Source organism: Rhincodon typus, chromosome 37 (genome assembly GCF_021869965.1).
Source record: "Rhincodon typus isolate 14 chromosome 37, sRhiTyp1.1, whole genome shotgun sequence".
In the NCBI taxonomy this organism is placed as follows: Eukaryota; Metazoa; Chordata; class Chondrichthyes; order Orectolobiformes; family Rhincodontidae; genus Rhincodon; species Rhincodon typus.
In genome coordinates this window covers 1,231,963-1,250,194 of record NC_063368.1, presented here as the reverse complement: position 1 = coordinate 1,250,194, position 18,232 = coordinate 1,231,963, and the positions used below count along the sequence as shown (strand labels likewise).

Here is an 18,232-nt window from a genome sequence, read left to right as displayed (position 1 = left end):
ACTCCTCTTTGTAATTGATGAAAAAACACCACACCCCTCACTGTAATACTCATATTTCCCATATCCCTCATCTAACACTGATATACCCCATACACCTCATGGTTATACTCTGATATACCTCACATCCCTTATTGTAATACTCTGTTATACCCCACACCCCTCACTCTAACATTCCCCATACTGCTGACTGTAACATCCTGATATATCTGACACCTCTCACTATAACACCATGATATGTCCTCACAACCTTCACTGTAGCCTCCTTATATTCCCCATAGCCTTCCCTGTAACACTGTGATGTACACCACACCCTCACTGCAATACAATGACATAACCCACTCCCATCACTGAAACATCCTGATATACCCCCCACCCCTCACTGCAACATACTGATATACCCCACACCCTTCGCTGTAACACTGTTACAACCACACACCCCTGACTGTAATATTCTGTTATACCTCACACACCTTACTGTAACATGGTTAAATAGACCTTGCAACTCATTGTAATACTCTGATGCACCCCACACATCTCTATGTAAAACATGGACAAACCCCACACCCTCACCATAACACATTGATATACCATACACCCTTCACTAAAAGGATCTGATATACCCCTCAAAACCCAATTATAATACTCTATAAACCCCACACATCTCTGTGTAAAGCATGGATAAACCTCACACTCCTCACCATAACACTCTGATATACCCCACACCCCTCACTGTAACACTCTGATATACCCCACTCCACTCACTGGGACGCACTAATATATCCCATTCCACTCACTGGAAGACACTGATATAGCCCTCAGCCTCACTAATGTACTGGTATACCCCTCACCCCGCATTATAACATCCTATTATACTCCACACCCCTCAGTGTAACTCCCGAGATACCCCATACCCCTCAGTGTAACATCTCAATATACTTTATATCCCTAACTTTAACACTGATATATCCCACATCCCTCACTGTAACACTGATATGCCTCACACCCTTCACTGTAACCCTCTGATATATCCTGCACGCCTCACTGTATCATTCTGATATATCCCACTTCACTCACTGGAACATACTGAGCTATTGCACTCAACTCACCAGAACACACTGATTTTTATTTATTCATTTTGTAGGATGTGGGTGTCACTGGCTGGCCAGCATTTATTGCCTGCCCCTGGTTGCCTTTGAGAAAGTGGTGGTGAGCTGCCTTCTTGAAACGCTGCAGTCCACCTGCTGTGGGTTGACCCACAATGCCATCAGGGAGGGAATCCCAGGATTTTGACCCAGCAACAGTGAAGAAATGGCGATATATTTCCAAGTCAGGATGGTGAACAACTTAGAGGAAAACTTGAAGGTGATGGTATTCCCATATGTCTGCCGCCCTTGTCCTTCTACCTGGAAGTGATCGTGGGTTTGGAAGGTGCTGTCTGAAGATCTTTGATGAGTTTCTGCAAGAGCATCTTGTAGATAGGACACACTGCTGTTACTAATAGTCGGTGGTGGAGGGAGTGGATGCTGGTGGATATGGTGCCAATCAAGCGGGCTGCTTTGTCCTGGATGGCGTCAAGCTTCTTGAGTGTTGTTGGGGCTGCACTCATCCAGGCAAGCGGGGAGTATTCCATCATCCTCCTGACTTGTGCCTTATAGATGGTGGACAGGCTTTGGGGAGTCAGGAGATGAGTTCATCGCCGCAGTATTCCCAGCTTCTGGCCTGCTCTTGTAGCCACTCTGTTAATGTGGTGAGTCTAGTTGAGTTTCTGATCAATGATAACTCCCAGGATGTTGATAGTGGGGGATTCAGTGATGGTAACATCATTGAGTGTCGAGGGGCGGTGGTTAGATTGTCTCTTATTGGTGATGGTCATAGCCTGGCATTTGTGTGGCAAGAATGTTACTTGCCACTTGTCAGCCCCAGATATACCCCAAAGCCTCACTGTGACATCCTGATATACTCCACACCCCTCACGGTAACATTCTGAAATACTCCATGCCCCTCACTGTAACTCCGAGATACCCTATACTCTTCAATGTAACATCCCGATATATCATACATCCCTAACTTCTAACACTCCAATTTGTTCCACGTCTCTCATTGTAACACTCTGATATACCCCACAGCCCTCATTGTAACATACTGATATACCCCACACTCCTCAGTGTAACCCTCCGATATATCCAATACCCCTCACTGTAACACTCTGATATACCCTACTCCACTCACTGCAACACACTGATTTATCTCACTCTGTGCACTGGAACACGCTGATATATGTCAGTCTACACACTGGAACACTCTGATATACCCCACTCCACTCACCAGAACACTCTGATATACCCCATAGCCTCGCTGTAACATTCTGATATAGTCCACATCTTTCACTGTAATATCCTGATATACTCCACATCCCTCACTGTAACTCTTGAGATACCCCACAGTCTTCGCTGTAACACCGTGATGGACAGCACACCCTCATTCTAATACAATGATATAACGTACTCACGTCACTGCAACACACCGATATACCCCACACCCCCCAGTGTAACACATTGATATACTCCATGTCCCTCATTGTAACACTCTGATATACCCCACTCCACTCACCGGAACTCACTGATATACCCCACACCCCTCACTGTAACATCCTGATATACTCCACACCATCACTGTAACTCCTGAAATACCCCATACGCCTCAATGTAACATCCTGACATCCCTAACTTTTAACACTTTGATATACCCCTTACTGTAATACTCAGGTATGCCTCACACTGCTCATTGTAATATTCTGTTATACCCCGTACCCCTCACTCTAACACACTGATATACCCCATACACCTCACTGTAACACTGATATAACTCACACCCCTCACTGTAACACTTTGATATGCCTCACACCCTTCACTCGAACATACATATTCCACATTCCTCACTATAGCATCCTGATGTGCCCCACACCTCTCACTGTAACAGTCTGATATACCCCATAGCCCTCACTGTAACATCCTGATATACCCCACACCCCTCACTGTAAGGCTCTGATATATCCCGCACACCTTACTGAAACACTGTGATATACCCCACACTGAATATATTCCACATCCCTCACTTTAACATAGTGAGGTGTATGGGTTATATCACTGTAACTCTGATATACCTCACACCCCTCCTTATAAAACTCTATTATACCCCATACCCCTCACTCTAACACACTGATATACCCCATACACCTTGCTGTAACACCCTGATATACCTCACACCCCTCACTGTAACACTGATATAACTCACACCCCTTACTATAACACTCTGATATGCCCCACACCACTCCTTTAACATGCTGATGTACCCCACAACCGTTATATTTACCATGATATTCCCCACACTGCTGACTGTAACATCCTGATATACCCAACACCTGTCACTGTAAGTCATTTATACCCTCCACATCTCTCATTTTAAGACCATGATATATCCCCACAACCTTCACTGCAGCATTCTTAAACTCCCTACAGCCTTCGCTGTAACACTATGATGTACACTACACCCTCACTCTAATACAATGATATAACCCACTCCTATCACTGCAACACACTGATATACCCCCACCCCCTACTGTAACACATTGATATATTCCACATCCCTCATTGTAACACTCTGATATACCCCACACCCCTCACTGTAACATCCTGATATACTCCATACCATCACTGTAACTCCTGAGATACTCCATACGCCTCAATGTAACATCCCAATATACTGTACATCTCTAACATTAACACTCTGATATATCCTACACCCCTAACTATAACATCCTGATATACCCTACGCCTCTCACTGTAACAGTGTAATATATCCTGCACCCCTTGCTATAACATTCTGATATACCCCACCCCATTCACTAGAACACATTGATATATCCCACTCCACTCACTGGAACATACTGTGATATTGCAATCAACTCAACAGAACACGCTGATATTTATTTTTTCATTTTGTAGGATGTGGGTGTCACTGGCTGGCCAGCATTTATTGCCTGCCCTTAGTTCCCCCTTGAGAAGTTGGTGTTGAACTCTCTTCTTGAACCGCTGCAGTCCACCTGCTGTGGGTTGACCCAAAATGCTATTAGGGAGGGAATTCCAGGATTTTGACCCAGCAACAGTGAAGGAATGGCAATATATTTCCAAATTAGGATGGTGAATAGCTTAGAGGGGAACTTGAGGTGATGGTGTTCCTATATATCTGCTGCCCTTGTCCTTCTAGATTCAAGTGGTCGTGGGTTTGGAAGGTGCTGCCGAAGGATCTTTGGTTTATTTCTGCAAGAGCATTTTGTAGATAGGACACACTGCTACTGACCGTGGGTGGTGGAGGGAGTGGATGCTCGTGGATACACTGCCAATCAAATGGGCTGCTTTGTCCTAGATGGCATCAATCTTCTTGAGCATTGTTGGGGCTGCACTCATCCAGGGAAGTGGAGAGTATTCCATCACACTCCTGACTTGTGTCTTGTTGATGGTGGACAGGCTTTCGGGATTCAGGAGATGAGTTACTCGCTGCAGTATTCCTAGCCTCTGACCTGCTCTTGTAGCCACTGCATTTATGTGGTGAATCCAGCTGAGTTTCTGATCAATGATAACTCCCAGGATGTTGATAGTGGGGAATTCAGTGGTGGTAACACCATTGAATGTCAAGGGGCAGTGGTTAGATTGTCTCTTATTGGTGAAGGTGATAGCCTGGCATTTGTGTGGCGCAAATGTTACTTGCCGCTTGTCAGCCCCAACTATATCCCAAAGCCTTACTGAGATATCCTGGTATGCTCCACACCTCTCATTGAAACATCCTGATGTATCCCACACCCCTCACTGTAACAGTCTAATATACTCCACATCTTTCACTGTGACACAAAGGTATACCTCAAATCCCTCACTTTAGCACACTGATATACTCCACAGCCCTCACTGTAACACTGTGATATAACCCACACTCATCTCAGTAACATCCTGATATACCCCACACCTCTCTCGTACCACATTGCACTGCGTAACATTGAAACAGCTCACAGCACTCAGTGTCATGCTTGCTTCACACACACGTGCATACAGACACACACAGACATTGTCCTCTTGCCCCTCAGTATAATTGTCACCACAATACAAATGCAGCATTGATCTCTGACCCTTCAAAATTAAGTCCAATGTAATATTTCCTGCACCATGTAACGTTAAATCCTTCTGTTTGTCATAATACTTTTCCAGTAAGTTGCTTGTCCATGTTCTTGCTGTACTCACTGTGATGGGTCATGGAACCTGGCCTGCTATTTGACGCTGCTGTGACAGCTACTGTATCCTGTAAGTAAGTAGAAATGAATTTGGAATCATAGAAATGATACAGCACAGAAGGATGCCATTTGACCCTACTTGCCCATGCCAACCCAAAGACGCACAAATGCTCTTTCTAATCCCATCTTCCTGCACACAGCCCATAGCCGTGCAGTTTATAGCACTTAAAGTGCAGATCCAGATACCTTTAAAATGATTTTAGGGTCTCTGTCGCCACCACCAACTGGGCAGTGAATGCAAGACACCCATCACTCTCTGCATAAAAAGCTTTTCTCCACATCCCCTCTAATCCTTGTGCCACCTAGCTTGAATCTATGACCCCTGTTTTTTGAACTCTCTGCCAAGGGAAACAGGTTTCTTCTATCTATCTCTACCCTTCACAATTTTGCATACCTCAACCATGTCACCTCTCAACCTTCTCCATTCCAAGGATAACACCCCAACCTTTCCAATTACTTCATAGCTACATTTCTTCGGCTCTGGCAATATTTTCTGTTTTTATGTTTTGGGCACCCGGGTTTGAATCCCACCACAGCAGATAATTGATTTTGAATTTAATAAAACAAAAACTGGAATCAAAAATCTAATATCCATGAAAGCATTGTTGATTGTGGTAAAAACCCACTTGGTTCACTCATGTTCCTTGGGGAAAGAAAACTGTCATCCTTGCCTGGTCTGACCTACGTGTGAGTCCAGACCCAGAGCAATGTACTTGACTTTTACCTGCCCTCTGAAATGGCCAAGCAAGGAAGTTGGTTGAACAGCAGCTAGGGATGGGTAACAAATTCTCAGCCAAGGGTGGCATGGTGGCTCAGTGGTTAGCACTGCTGCCTCACAGCGCCAGGGACCCAGGTTCAATTCCACCCTTGGGTGACTGTCTGAGTGGGGTTTGCATGTTCTTCTCGTGTCTGCGTGGGTTTCCTCTGGGTGCTCCGGTTTCCTCCCACAGTCCAAAGATGTGCAGGCTAGATGGATTGGACAAGGTAAATTTGCCCATAGTGTCCAGGAATTTGCAAGCTAGGTGGGTTAGCTGTGGGAAATGCAGGGTTGCAGGGATAGGGTATGGATAGAATGCTCTTTGGAGGATTGGTGTTGACTTGATGGGCTGAATGACCTGCTTCCACATTGTAGGGATTCTATAATTCTAAGAACATTCATGTCCCATGACTGAATAAAACAAAAAGTAAGCTTTCACTGACTTATTGACAAGGCATTCCCATGTACACCTACACTTTCTAACCTCTCAACATCTTTATTTCCTATTCATTTGTGGAATGTGAGCATCACTGGCCACCCACATTTAGTGCCTGTCCCTAGTTGCTCTTGAGAAGGTGGTGGTGAACTGCCTTCTTGAAACGCTGCAGTCCACCTGCTGTGGGTTGACACACAATGCCATTAGGGAGGGAATTCCAGGATTTTGACCCAGCAACAGTGAAGGAACAGCGATATATTTCCAAGTCAGGATGATGAGTGGCTTGGAGCAGAACTTGAAGGTGGTAGTGTTTCTACATATCAGTTGCCCTTGTCCTTCTAGATGAAAGTGGTTGTGGGTTTGGAAGGTCAGTGGTGAATGGAGTGGATGCTTGTGGATACAGTGGGCTGCTTTGTCCTGGATGGTGTCAAGCTTCTTGAGTGTTGTTGGGGCTGCACCTATCCAGGCAAGTGGGGAGTATTCCAGCACACTCCTGACTTGTGCCTTGTAGATGGCGGATGGGCTTTGTGGGATCAGGAGATGAGTTACTCGCCACGGTATTCCTAGCTTCTGACCTGCTCTTGTTGCCACTGCATTTATGTGGTGAGTCTAGTTGAGTTTCTGATCAATGATTACAAGTTCTGAAACACAAGTCTTCAATACTACTGCCGGAATGTTGTTAGGGCCCGTAGCCTTTGCAGTATCCTGTGTCTCCAATTATTTCTTGATATCATGTGGAGTGAATCGAATTGGCTGAAGACTTGTATCTGTAATGCTGGAGGCTACTGGAGGAGGCCGAGTTGGATCATCCACCCGGCAGTTCTGGCTGAAGATTGCTAGAAAAGCTTAAGCCTTATCTTTTGCACTGATGTGCTGGACTCTTACATCATTGAGGATGGGGATATTTGTGGAGCCTCCTCCTGCAGTGAGTTGTTTAATCATCCGCCACCATCAACGACTGGTTGTGGCAGGTCTGCAGAGCTTAGATCTCGTCTGTTGGTTGTGGGATCACTTAGCTCTGTCTATCACTGGCTGCTTATGCTGTTTGATGTGCAAGTAGTCATTTTTGGTGGCTTCACCAGATTGACACATCCTCTTCAGTGCTGCTCCTTGCATGCCCTCCTGCACTCTTCATTGAACCAGGGTTGATCCCCTGACTTGATGGTAATGGTTGAGTAGGGGATATGCTGGGCCATGGTGTTACAGATTGTACTGGAGTCCAATTCTGCTTCTGTTGATGGCCCATGGTGCCTCATGGATGCCCAGTCTTGAGTTGCTAGATCTGTGCAAAGTCTGTCCCATTTAGCACGGTGATAGTGCCACATAACACGATGGAGGTTGTTCTCAATGTGAAGGCAGAACTTTGTCTCCACAAGGATTGTGCAGTGGTCATTCTTACCGATACTGTTGTGGACAGATGCAACTGCAGCTGGCAGATTGGTAAGGATGAGGTCAAGTACATTTTTCCCTCTTGTTGGCTCCCTCACCACCTGCCACAGACCCAGTCTAGCAGCTGTGGCCTTTAGGACCCGACCAGTTTGATCAGTAGTACTGTGGCTGAGCCACTCTTGGTGGTGGACATTGAGGACAGCAAGGGCACAAAATGTTCTCTGGGTGGGGGATTTCAGTGTTTCCTCCAAGTGTTGGTCAACATGGAGGATTACCGATTCATCACCTGAGGGAGGACAGTATGTGGTATTCAGCATGAGATTTCTTTGCCCATGTTTAACCTGAAGCCATGAGACTTCACGGAGTCTAGAGTCAATGTTGAGGAGTCCCAGAGCAATGCCCTCCAGGCTGTATATCACTGTGTCCCCACGTCTGCTGGGTCTGTCCTGCTGGTGGGACAGGACATATCCACGGATGGTGATGGTGGTGTCTGGGACATTGTAAGGTATGATTCCATGAGTATGACTATGTCAGGCTGTTGCTTGACTAGTCTGCGAGACAGCTGTCCCAATTTTGGCACTGGCTCCCAGATGTTAGTGAGGAGGACTTTGCAGGGCCGACAGGTCTGTCTCTGCTGTTGTCTTTTCCGCTGCCTAGTTTGATGTTTGGAGATCTGTCCGCTTTCATTTCTTTAATACTTTGTAGCGATTGGTACAACTGAATGGCTTGTTAGGCCATTTCAGAGGGTGAAGACGGAAGATTTCCTTACGTGAAGGACATTAGTGAACCAGATGGGTTTTTCCTGACAATCGACAGTGATTTCATTGTGATCAGTAGATTCTTAATTCCAGATTTTTTTTAATTGAAGTCAAGTTCCGCCATCTGCCGTGGCGGGATTTGAACTCACGTTCCCAGAACATTAGCTGAATTTCTGGATTAATAGTCTAGTGATAATAGCACTAGGCCATCTGCTCATCTCTTTCTCTGACCAAAGTGGATAACCTCACATTTTTCCACAGTGTATTCCATCCTGCATGTTCTTGCCCATCACCAAGTTTGTCCAAATCCACTTGAAAATATTTTACGTCTTCCTCACAACATACACTCCTGCTTAACTTTTTGTCATCTGCAAAATTAGAAATATTACATTTGGTCCCCACTTTCAAATCATAGATATATTGTGAACAGCTGGAGCCCAAGTACTGATCTTTGTGGTACGCCACTTTCACAGCTTGCCAAAATGAAAAATGACCTATTTATTCATGTGTTAACCAATCATTTATCCCTGCCGGTATGTTATCTCTGACTCCATATGTTTTATCTTTACTTCCCAACCTCTTTGGGGGACCTTATCAAAAACCTTCTGAACATCCAAATACACTATATTTACTGACTCCCCCTTATCAGTTTTGTTAGTATCATTCTCAAAAACCCCAACAAGTTTGTCAGACATGATTTTCCATTCAAACTCCAGGCTGACATATCCCATCAAATCATTTTTCTTAAAGTGTCTATTTATCAGGTCCTTGATGGTAGATTCTAGCACTTTCCCTCCTACTGATCTCTGGCTGATGGGTCTGTAGATCCCTGTTTTTCTCTTGCTCATTTCCTAAATAGTGGGCTGATATTTGAAAGTTTCCAATCTGCAGGATTTATGGAATTTTGGAAGATGATTACCAATTATATCTATAGTTACCTCCTTCAACACTCTGACTATCAGGTTCTGGGGACCTCCTAACTTTCAGCCCAATTAATTTCTGCAGCACAACACTCTTCTTTGTACAAATTTCTTTCAACTCCTCATCTTCCCAAGGCACTTGGATCTCTAGTTCTGGGAGATTTCTGGTATCTTCCTCAGTGAAAAACGGACACAATATAATCATTTAGCCTCTCTGCCATTTCTGTATTCCCCAACATAAATTCTCTTGACTCTGATTTTAGTGCACTCACATTTATCCTAACCAAATGTCACCTTTTAAACCAACCTGTAGAAGCTTTTATGTCCATTTTTATATTTTTTGCTAGATTGAATTTATATTGTATTCTACCTTTCTTTATCAGTATTTTAGTTTCCCTTCGCTGTATTCTAAAATCTTTCTAATCCTCAGATTTATTACTATTTCTGGCCACATTATAAGCTTTTTCATATGCTCTTATACAATCCTTAACCTGCTTTGTTAACCAGTTAACAGACCTTTTTGAGTTTTTGCACTTTGCAGGTATGTATAGTTGCTGTAGGTCATGTAATACCTACTTTAAAACTGCCCATTGTGTATGTACAATCATGCCTTTTCATGGTATTTTCCCAATCCACCTCAGCCATTTCATGCGTGGTGTTTTCATAATTTCCCTTATTCAAAGTTAACACCCTTATTTCAGATTGAACAGTCTCATTTACAAACATGGTGTTCTTTGAAGATATAACAGGCAATGTGAATAATGGGAATCCTGTAGATATAGCACAACTTGAATTCCAGAAGGCATGTGATAAGGTGCCGCACAAAAAAAAAATACACAAAGTAAGATCACATGGGATTTGGGGTTATTTATTAGCTTGGGTAGAGAATTAGCTAAATAACAGAAAGTAGAGAATCAGGAATAAATGGCTATTTTCCTTGTTGGCAAGATGTAACTGTTGGGGTGTCAAGGTTTGGTACTCAGGCCCCAAACATTTACAATCTACATTCATGACTCGGAAGCAGGGATAGAATATACTGTAGCCAGATTTTCAGATGACACTAAAATCGGTGGGAAGAAATGCAATGAAGAAATAAGAAATTCTCAAATGGATATGGACATGTTAGGTGAATTGACCAAAATTTGGCAGATGAAGTTTAATGTGGATAAATGTGAGGTTATCCATTTTGGTTCGAGGAATAGAAATGCAACTCATTATCTAAGTGGAGAGAAACTTCAGAGTGCTTCAGTGCAGAGATCTGGGTGTCCTCATGCATGAATTGCAGAAAACTAGTGTACAGGTACAGTGAGTAATAAGGAAAGCAAATGGAATTTTGGAATTTATTGCTGGAGGAATAGAGGATAAAAGTAGGGAAGTGTTGCTGAAACTGTACAAAGCATTAGTGAGACCTGACCTGGAGTACTGCGTATAGTTTTGCTCCCCTTACTTGAGGGATTTCATTGTATTGGAGGCAGTTCAGAGGAGGTTCACTAGATTGATTCCAGAGATGAGATTTGTCTTATGAAGAGAGATCGAGAAGTTTAGGTCTATATTGTGCAGTTTAGAAGAATGAGAGGAGATCTAATTGAGGTATAAAAGATGCGAAAGACGTGGAAAGGATGTTTGATCACATAGGGCAATCTAGAATTAAAGGTCAGTTTTAGGATAAGGGGTAGCAGATTTAAAACAGATGAAAAATTACTTCTGTCAAAGGGTCGTGAGTCTGTGAAATTCATTACTGCAGAGTGTGGTGGATGCTGGGATAGTGAGTACATTTAAGGAGGAGATAGTAATTAATAATGATTGAAGGGTTACTGAGAGCAGGCAGGGAAGTGGGGTTGAGGCTGAAATGAAATCAGGTATGTTTGTATCAAATAACGAAGCAGGCTTGAGGGGCTGAATTGCTTATTCCTGCTCCCAGTTCTTAAGTTCTTATGTAAAATTCTATCAAATTGTGATCATCTAAAGATTCTTTTACAACACAATTATTAATTTGCCCTTTCTTATTATGTAGAACTAGATCTAAAATAGCCTGTCCTCTGGTTGGCTCCTCAACACACTGCTCGAGAAAATCATCCTTTACACAATTCACAAACTTGTCATCTACAATTTTAAGCACTCAATTGATTTACTCTGTGTGTGGATTGTAGTCACACATGATCTCCATTCTCCACATGCTACCAGTTTCTCTCATTTCCTGATTAACACCTTACTCTATACTACTACTACCTTGTGGTGGTCTGAAAATAATTTCAACCAATCTCTGTTGTCCCTTGTTTTTTTCTCACTTCCACCCAAACAGATTCCCACACATTGTTTTTCCAATCTGAAATCCTCATTTGCAAATGTACTGATCCCATCTCTTTTTCCTTCTCTTCTGTCCTTCTGAAGGATATCCTTGAATAGTCAGTTCCCAGTTTTAGGAACTATGCTGCCACGTTTTTGTAGTGGCAATTAGATCATTCTCCTGTATCACTATTTCTGCCTTTGGATCATCTATCTTGTAGTGGATCCTGTCTGCATTCAGATAGAGTGCCCTTAACTTTGTCTTTTTCACATCATTCTTCATTCTAGGCATGCTCAATGCTGGACTTTGTTTCTCCTATCTTCTAGTTTCCCTTGCAGATTTTCTACTTCTGGTTACCAGCTTAACTGCCTTCCAATTTGGGCTACCCCACAGGTTCCCATCCTGATAAACTACATTAAACCAACCCCTACAACACTAGTAAATCTCCCTGAGAAAATATCAATCCCAATCCAGTTAAGGTGTAAACTGTCCAGTAAACTGCGTGGAACAGGCCCCAAAGCCTCAAAAATCTGATGCCCTCACTCAAACAAAAGTTCTCTGGCCATGTGTTCAATTAGTTGATCCTCTTGCTCTTATGCTCACATGGCACTAGGAGCAATCCTGAGATTACTGCTCTTGAGGTCCTGCTTTTTAATTTCCTTCCTAACACCCTGAAATCTGCCTTCAGGATCTTCTCCTCTTGTCACCAATGTCGTTGGTACCAATGTGGACCATAACATCTGGCTGATCCCCTCTCCCAGAAAGGTGTCCTGCAGCTGCTCTGTGACATCTGGCATCAGCGAGGCAACACACCATCCTGGAGGCATTGTACTGCCACAGAAACACCTGTCTAATCCCTTAACTATTGAATTCCTTATTGCTATTGGTCTTCATTCTTCTTCCTCTTCCCTTGTACAGATGCATCCCCAATGATTCGGCTTGGCTCCAACTGCACTCCCCTGAGGAAATATCGCCCTTGCCAGTTTCCAAAGTGGAATATTGATTATCAAGTATAATAGACCCAAGAGCCTCCTGAACTATCTGCCTGGATTTCTTAGACTGCCTGGGAGTCACCCATTCCCTCTCTGCGTTTTGTCTCTAATCTATGATGTGTCCACCTCCCTGTATATGGTATTCCACATTAACTTGTGACTGCACGTTTCACTTGTCTTCTCTTGAAGTTAACTACTTTATAAATTGCCAAGATATGTGCCAACCATTTGAAAATATATCCTATACCAAGGGCCAGCTTATTAATCTTAAACAAGGAAAGTGCTAGTCTTAATACTGACCTTTGGGTGTCCTACTACATACTACTCTCCAGTCAGTTGGCACCACCATTTTTCCAAGAGCTTTCTGGGGTCAGCAATATCAACTGGCAGTCACAGAATCCCTACAGTATGGAAGCAGGGTATTCAGCCCATTGAGTCCACAGTGATCCTCCGAAGAGCATCTAACCCAGACCCTCACCCCTACCCTATAATCCTGCATTTCCCATGGATAGTCCACCTAGCCTACACAACCCTGGATACTATGGGCAATCTAGCATGACCAATCCACCTAGCCTGCATATCTTTGGACTGTGGAAGGAAACTGGAGCACCTGGAGGAAATTGGGGAAATACACAAACTCCACACAGACAGTTGCCTGAGGCTGGAATCGAACCAGGGTCCCTGGAGCTGTGAGGCAGCAGTGCTAGCCACTGTGCCGCCCATTGACAATAACCAGGTTCTATGAGTCAATGAATACAGAAGTCAGAGGACAGAGGAAACTTTCATCCCTACAGACTTGCTTACTTGTTAAGCAGCCCCGATACTCTGACAAGCTGAAATTTTAACTAATGTTTCCAGAACATTCCTAAGACCTTTTTTTTTGAGTGAGATAAGTAATAATAAAATCAGTATGGAGATAGACCTTTCTGTAGAGCAGAGGAGGATTTGGGAGCTATGAGGCATTAGTGGAGCATCTAGCGAAAGGTAGAATGAATGATAAAACTCTCATTAACTAACGGTTAGACTGCTGAGCAAATGTTGGAACAAAATATTTCAGAAAGGTCAAGTGAGCCGTGCTTAATCGGATTTACTACAGTCTGTGAGGAGCTGCAGCATGATGTAGAGGAGTGGGTAGCAGTCCTGTCACTGATAGGATGCCCAGTCAGATACCAACTGAAAGTGCCAGGGCTGCCTGGGTACAAGTGGACGCTAGTGTTCTGTGTGTAGTGTCACTAACCTCTTGTGCTGCTGCTGCAACAGTTTCTGTTTCATCTCTTTCAGCTTCAGCAGGTTCTGAATTCCTGTTTTAATCACATCACTGTATGTGGGAGCATCATCTGTAAATCCATCAGTTAGAGAAAAGGCAGGGAGGAAACTGCAAAGTTGTTTTCTTGATGCGTCAAAGGTTACTCTTCTGCTCATCCTGGCAAACCAGCTAAGTAATTACAATTTGATACTGTTGGTGACACATGACTGATTCTTTACTTCCCTCTGTTGATCTCACAGTCCAGGGCTATTAACTAAATGAGGGAAAGGGGTAGACATCTGTGAGGAGAGGATTGTGGATGTGAGAAGGCACAGACATGGACATGCAAGAGGGAATGTGTGCAGAATAGAGGCCAGCCTACAGGAGAAAGGGCACCGCTGGGTAAAAATTTAGTTTGAGAATTTATTAACCCAGGCTGGAAAAGGTATAACATTAATGATGGGGGAAGGACACATCCTGTGCACCCCTCTAAACAGCCAGGCTGTTTTCAACCTGGCTGGGATGAGTGTATGCTTCTATAGATGAGAAATGTGAAGGTGTAGGACTTTGTTGTTGATCCCTGGAAAAGACAGATGATTGGAAGAGGAGCTAATTACCTTATCACGAAACCAACCCGGATTTCCTTCACAGGAGAGGGGCCCAACATCCCCTCTTAACCATAGCGCCCTCCACCAACCCTGAACAGCCTCCTCCCCATCCCCAGCCCAGAGCTAACAAAACCTCAATCGCCAGGTTGCAGCAAAATGTCGGGGGGAGGGATTATGGGGGATGTGTGCCAGCCCAATTTTCATCCCAGCCTGTAAAGAGCAGGACCCTCTCTCTGCGTGGCCAATGAAACTTCTCAAACTTTTAAAGAGAACTCTAAAGGCTTCTGCTACCGCTGTGATAGTACATCCACCTCCTCTTGGCGTATCAATAACTAGCAACCTTGGAATATGGCTCACTCCAGCAAAACACTGTGCAGAGAATATCCTTCATGTACCTTATCAGTGAGGCTCCTCTACAGCACTTTTTCCTTGTAATCTTGTGTATTGTTATTATTATAAATTTTCTCTGATCTTTTGGGTAACTCTATGTACTCTATGCTAAGTAGTTATTATCAGGGTTTAAATGTGGTTGCCTAATTATCTCTACCCAAACTTTAACACATTGGCCCAGATTTTCCACTTGCCAGTACTTTCTGCTGATCAGACAGTCGCTATTCCAGCGTAGCTGTAAATTGTAAAGGAGAAACCAATTGAAGCAGACTCTGAAGGAATTGCCCGGGAAATTGAAGGTTCTGCTGAGCAGTTCCTCTCTATCTGGAACCCTCTGAAAGTTTCCATTTAAATCTGAGAATTTGGAGAGTTCTGATGAAGTTAAATAATTAGTTACTCATGAAAAGTTAGACTATTAACTACATTTAACTATTAGCTATACATTTAGGATTAATGACCAAGTGACGCCATACTTACCTCACATACCCTCAACAACACATCCCACAGCCTAACAGCCCCCTCCCATCTCCCTGGGCCCAAAACCCCCTTCGCCTGCCAACTGATTTTGACTCCACATCCAACACCTTTTTTTCCATCCTTCCCCCTACTGTCACACTGGACCTGATCCCCATCCCAACACTGCCTTTCTGCTGGAACCATGCCCCAGACCTGACAGTATCCCCACACTGACACTATCCCCACCCTCAACCAACACCCCCTTCTACCAGACCCAATGCAAACCCCTGCCCACCACCCCACCCTGATGGACCTGATTTGTCCCACACATCCCAACCTACTGTATCACTTACCTGGTCCCCTTGTAACCTGGCATCCTGCTCACTTGGCAACTATCCCCATCCCACTTGGCATTGTACACACCTACTGTCCTACCTCCTCATCTGGCTTCCTACTGCTGGCACCTTACCCCTCCCACTGCTGGTACCCTTCCCCTGCTGGCACCCAGCTTACCTGACCCCCTAGACCCCAATGCATCCAACACTCTTCCCTCCCAGCATCCTAACATTACCCTTAATTCATGTACTGCCGTTTGACAGCTGCTGTCAAAGTGGCTGACAGGACCTTTAAATGTCAGAATGCAGCAGCTGACGGCTGTGAAAAGTAGTGATGGGGAGGTTTGCCTTCCTCTACCAGTTCTGTGCTTCTGATGGAGCCCTGAACAGAATCTCCTCTTAGAAATGCAGAATTCCCTTGTTTTGTAAAAATGAAGGGCCGGAGTAGGAATCTGCATGAGAATGCCACTCCTCAGAAAATCCAGTCTACTGTTTCATTCCCTGACTGGTTGTACCTGAATTGGTAACTATTCAACTTTTTATATTGTCAATATATATTTTCTGAGGCTGATCTCATGTTCTACCATTTGTCCCTCCACTGAATCTGGAAAGGTACCCCAAACTAATTTTGTTTCTCGATGGTCAATTTTCCTTGTCCTGGAATTTTGTTTTTCTATGTTTTTCTTAATTGCACACGTGTCATTGTTTTCCACATGTTCCCCTAATTTTATAACTTCTCTTTGCTTCAGAAGCCTGACCAAGTAAGATTTCCTTTCTGATTGGTTTAATGCCAGTGAACACAAGTGCTCCTTCCATCCCAGGGCATCTCAAATAATTTAAGTGTCTTACAATTTTAATTCCATTGTTAACACAAGTACATACTTCATTCCTTTATTTAGATTTCAACTTCAGGTTCCTCGCCTTTGTTCAATAATGATAGACTCCCAATACTTTCATACTTGGCCATGTTCCCAAAACATTATGGTTTCATCCTCTTCTTTATTTAAACCTATACCTTCCAATGTTAAGATATTATTTTCAGTTAGTTAATTAATTAATTAATTCCTACTGACTTTCCTAAATATTCTGATTGCTTAATATCTGGGAGTACTTCACAGTCAATCTAATCAGTGCCAGAAATGTTTGGTCTGTCTCAAATGTTCTACTTTTATCAGTGGCCCTGTTTTAATTTCTTTATTCTTGTATTGCATGCCCTTTGCTCCCAAACCCATCATCTCCAGACGTCGCCACTGTTTGGTTTGAAGCTGCACTTTTGTAGTCTCTGGCTTTCGTAGTGGAACTATGGGAGGTAAACCCTGAGGCATAGTTTCAATATAGGCAGTGAAAATCCAGCAGATTGGAATTATATTTGGAGGTTACACAAATTAAGAACTTCCCCTCTGTTACTGGCTGTAAAGAATAGAAACAGGAAAAGGATATGATGGTAAGTGTTGTATCTCTGTTCTTGTAACATAGAGGTTTTCTCCAGCTCGTGGCTCAAGGTTTAACCGTTGGAGGAAGTTCAGAACCAGAGGACTAAGGCCAAACAAATTAAATAAATTCTTGGCGAACTTTGGCCCAGGTCCCACTACATGGGACTGTGGAGAGAAAGCAATTTATTAAAAACAGGTGAGGCTTCCAGCCAGCTCCTTCCTTTATCATCTCCTGCTGGCAATATCACCTCCCACTGACTGGCTCATCATTATCAACTCTCAAGTGACTGATCTGACAGTATGACATCCCAGTGAGTGATCCATCAGTATCACCCTTCACTCACTGGTCCGTCAGTATCACCTCCCACTGACCGGTCCGTCAGTGCCACCTCCCGCTGACCGGTCCGTCAGTGCCACCTCCTGCTGACCGGTCCGTCAGTGCCACCTCCCGCTGACCCAATCGTCAGTGTCACCTCCCGCTGACCGGTCCATCAGTGACACCTCCCGCTGACCGGTCCGTCAGTGACACCTCCTGCTGACCGGTCCGTCAGTGCCACCTCCCGCTGACCCAATAGTCAGCGTCACCTCCCACTGACCGGTCCGTCAGCGTCACCTCCCACTGACCGGTCCGTCAGCGTCACCTCCCACTGACCGGTCTGTCAGTGTCACCTCCCACTGACCCAATCGTCAGCGTCACCTCCCACTGACCGGTCCGTCAGTATCACCTCCCACTGACCCAATCGTCAGCATCACCTCCCACTGACCCAATCGTCAGCATCACTTCCCACTGACCGGTCCGTCAGCGTCACCTCCTACTGACCGGTCCGTCAGCGTCAGCTCCCACTGACCGGTCCGTCAGCGTCACCTCCCACTGACCGGTCCGT

At 44.3% G+C, this 18,232-nt stretch overlaps 1 protein-coding gene across 7 annotated transcripts in view; it reads right to left on the bottom strand.

The window, feature by feature from the left end:
- Positions 1-18,232, bottom strand: part of LOC109916336 (protein FAM227A) — a 65,909-nt gene that overhangs the window by 724 nt on the left and 46,953 nt on the right. For 3 of the 7 annotated variants that reach the window (XM_048617321.1, XM_020516055.2, XM_048617322.1), the window contains 3 exons: positions 17,356-17,513; positions 14,118-14,219; positions 5,292-5,349 (listed from right to left, as the gene is read on the bottom strand). In XM_048617321.1, coding sequence (XP_048473278.1) covers positions 5,340-5,349; positions 14,118-14,219; positions 17,356-17,513 — 270 coding nt within the window. In that variant the 3' untranslated portion in view covers positions 5,292-5,339. Of the gene's footprint in view, positions 1-5,291; positions 5,350-14,117; positions 14,220-17,355; positions 17,514-18,232 lie in introns of those variants that run through there. The other 4 variants (XM_048617323.1, XM_048617325.1, XR_007265664.1 and 1 more) reach the window with 3 other exon arrangements.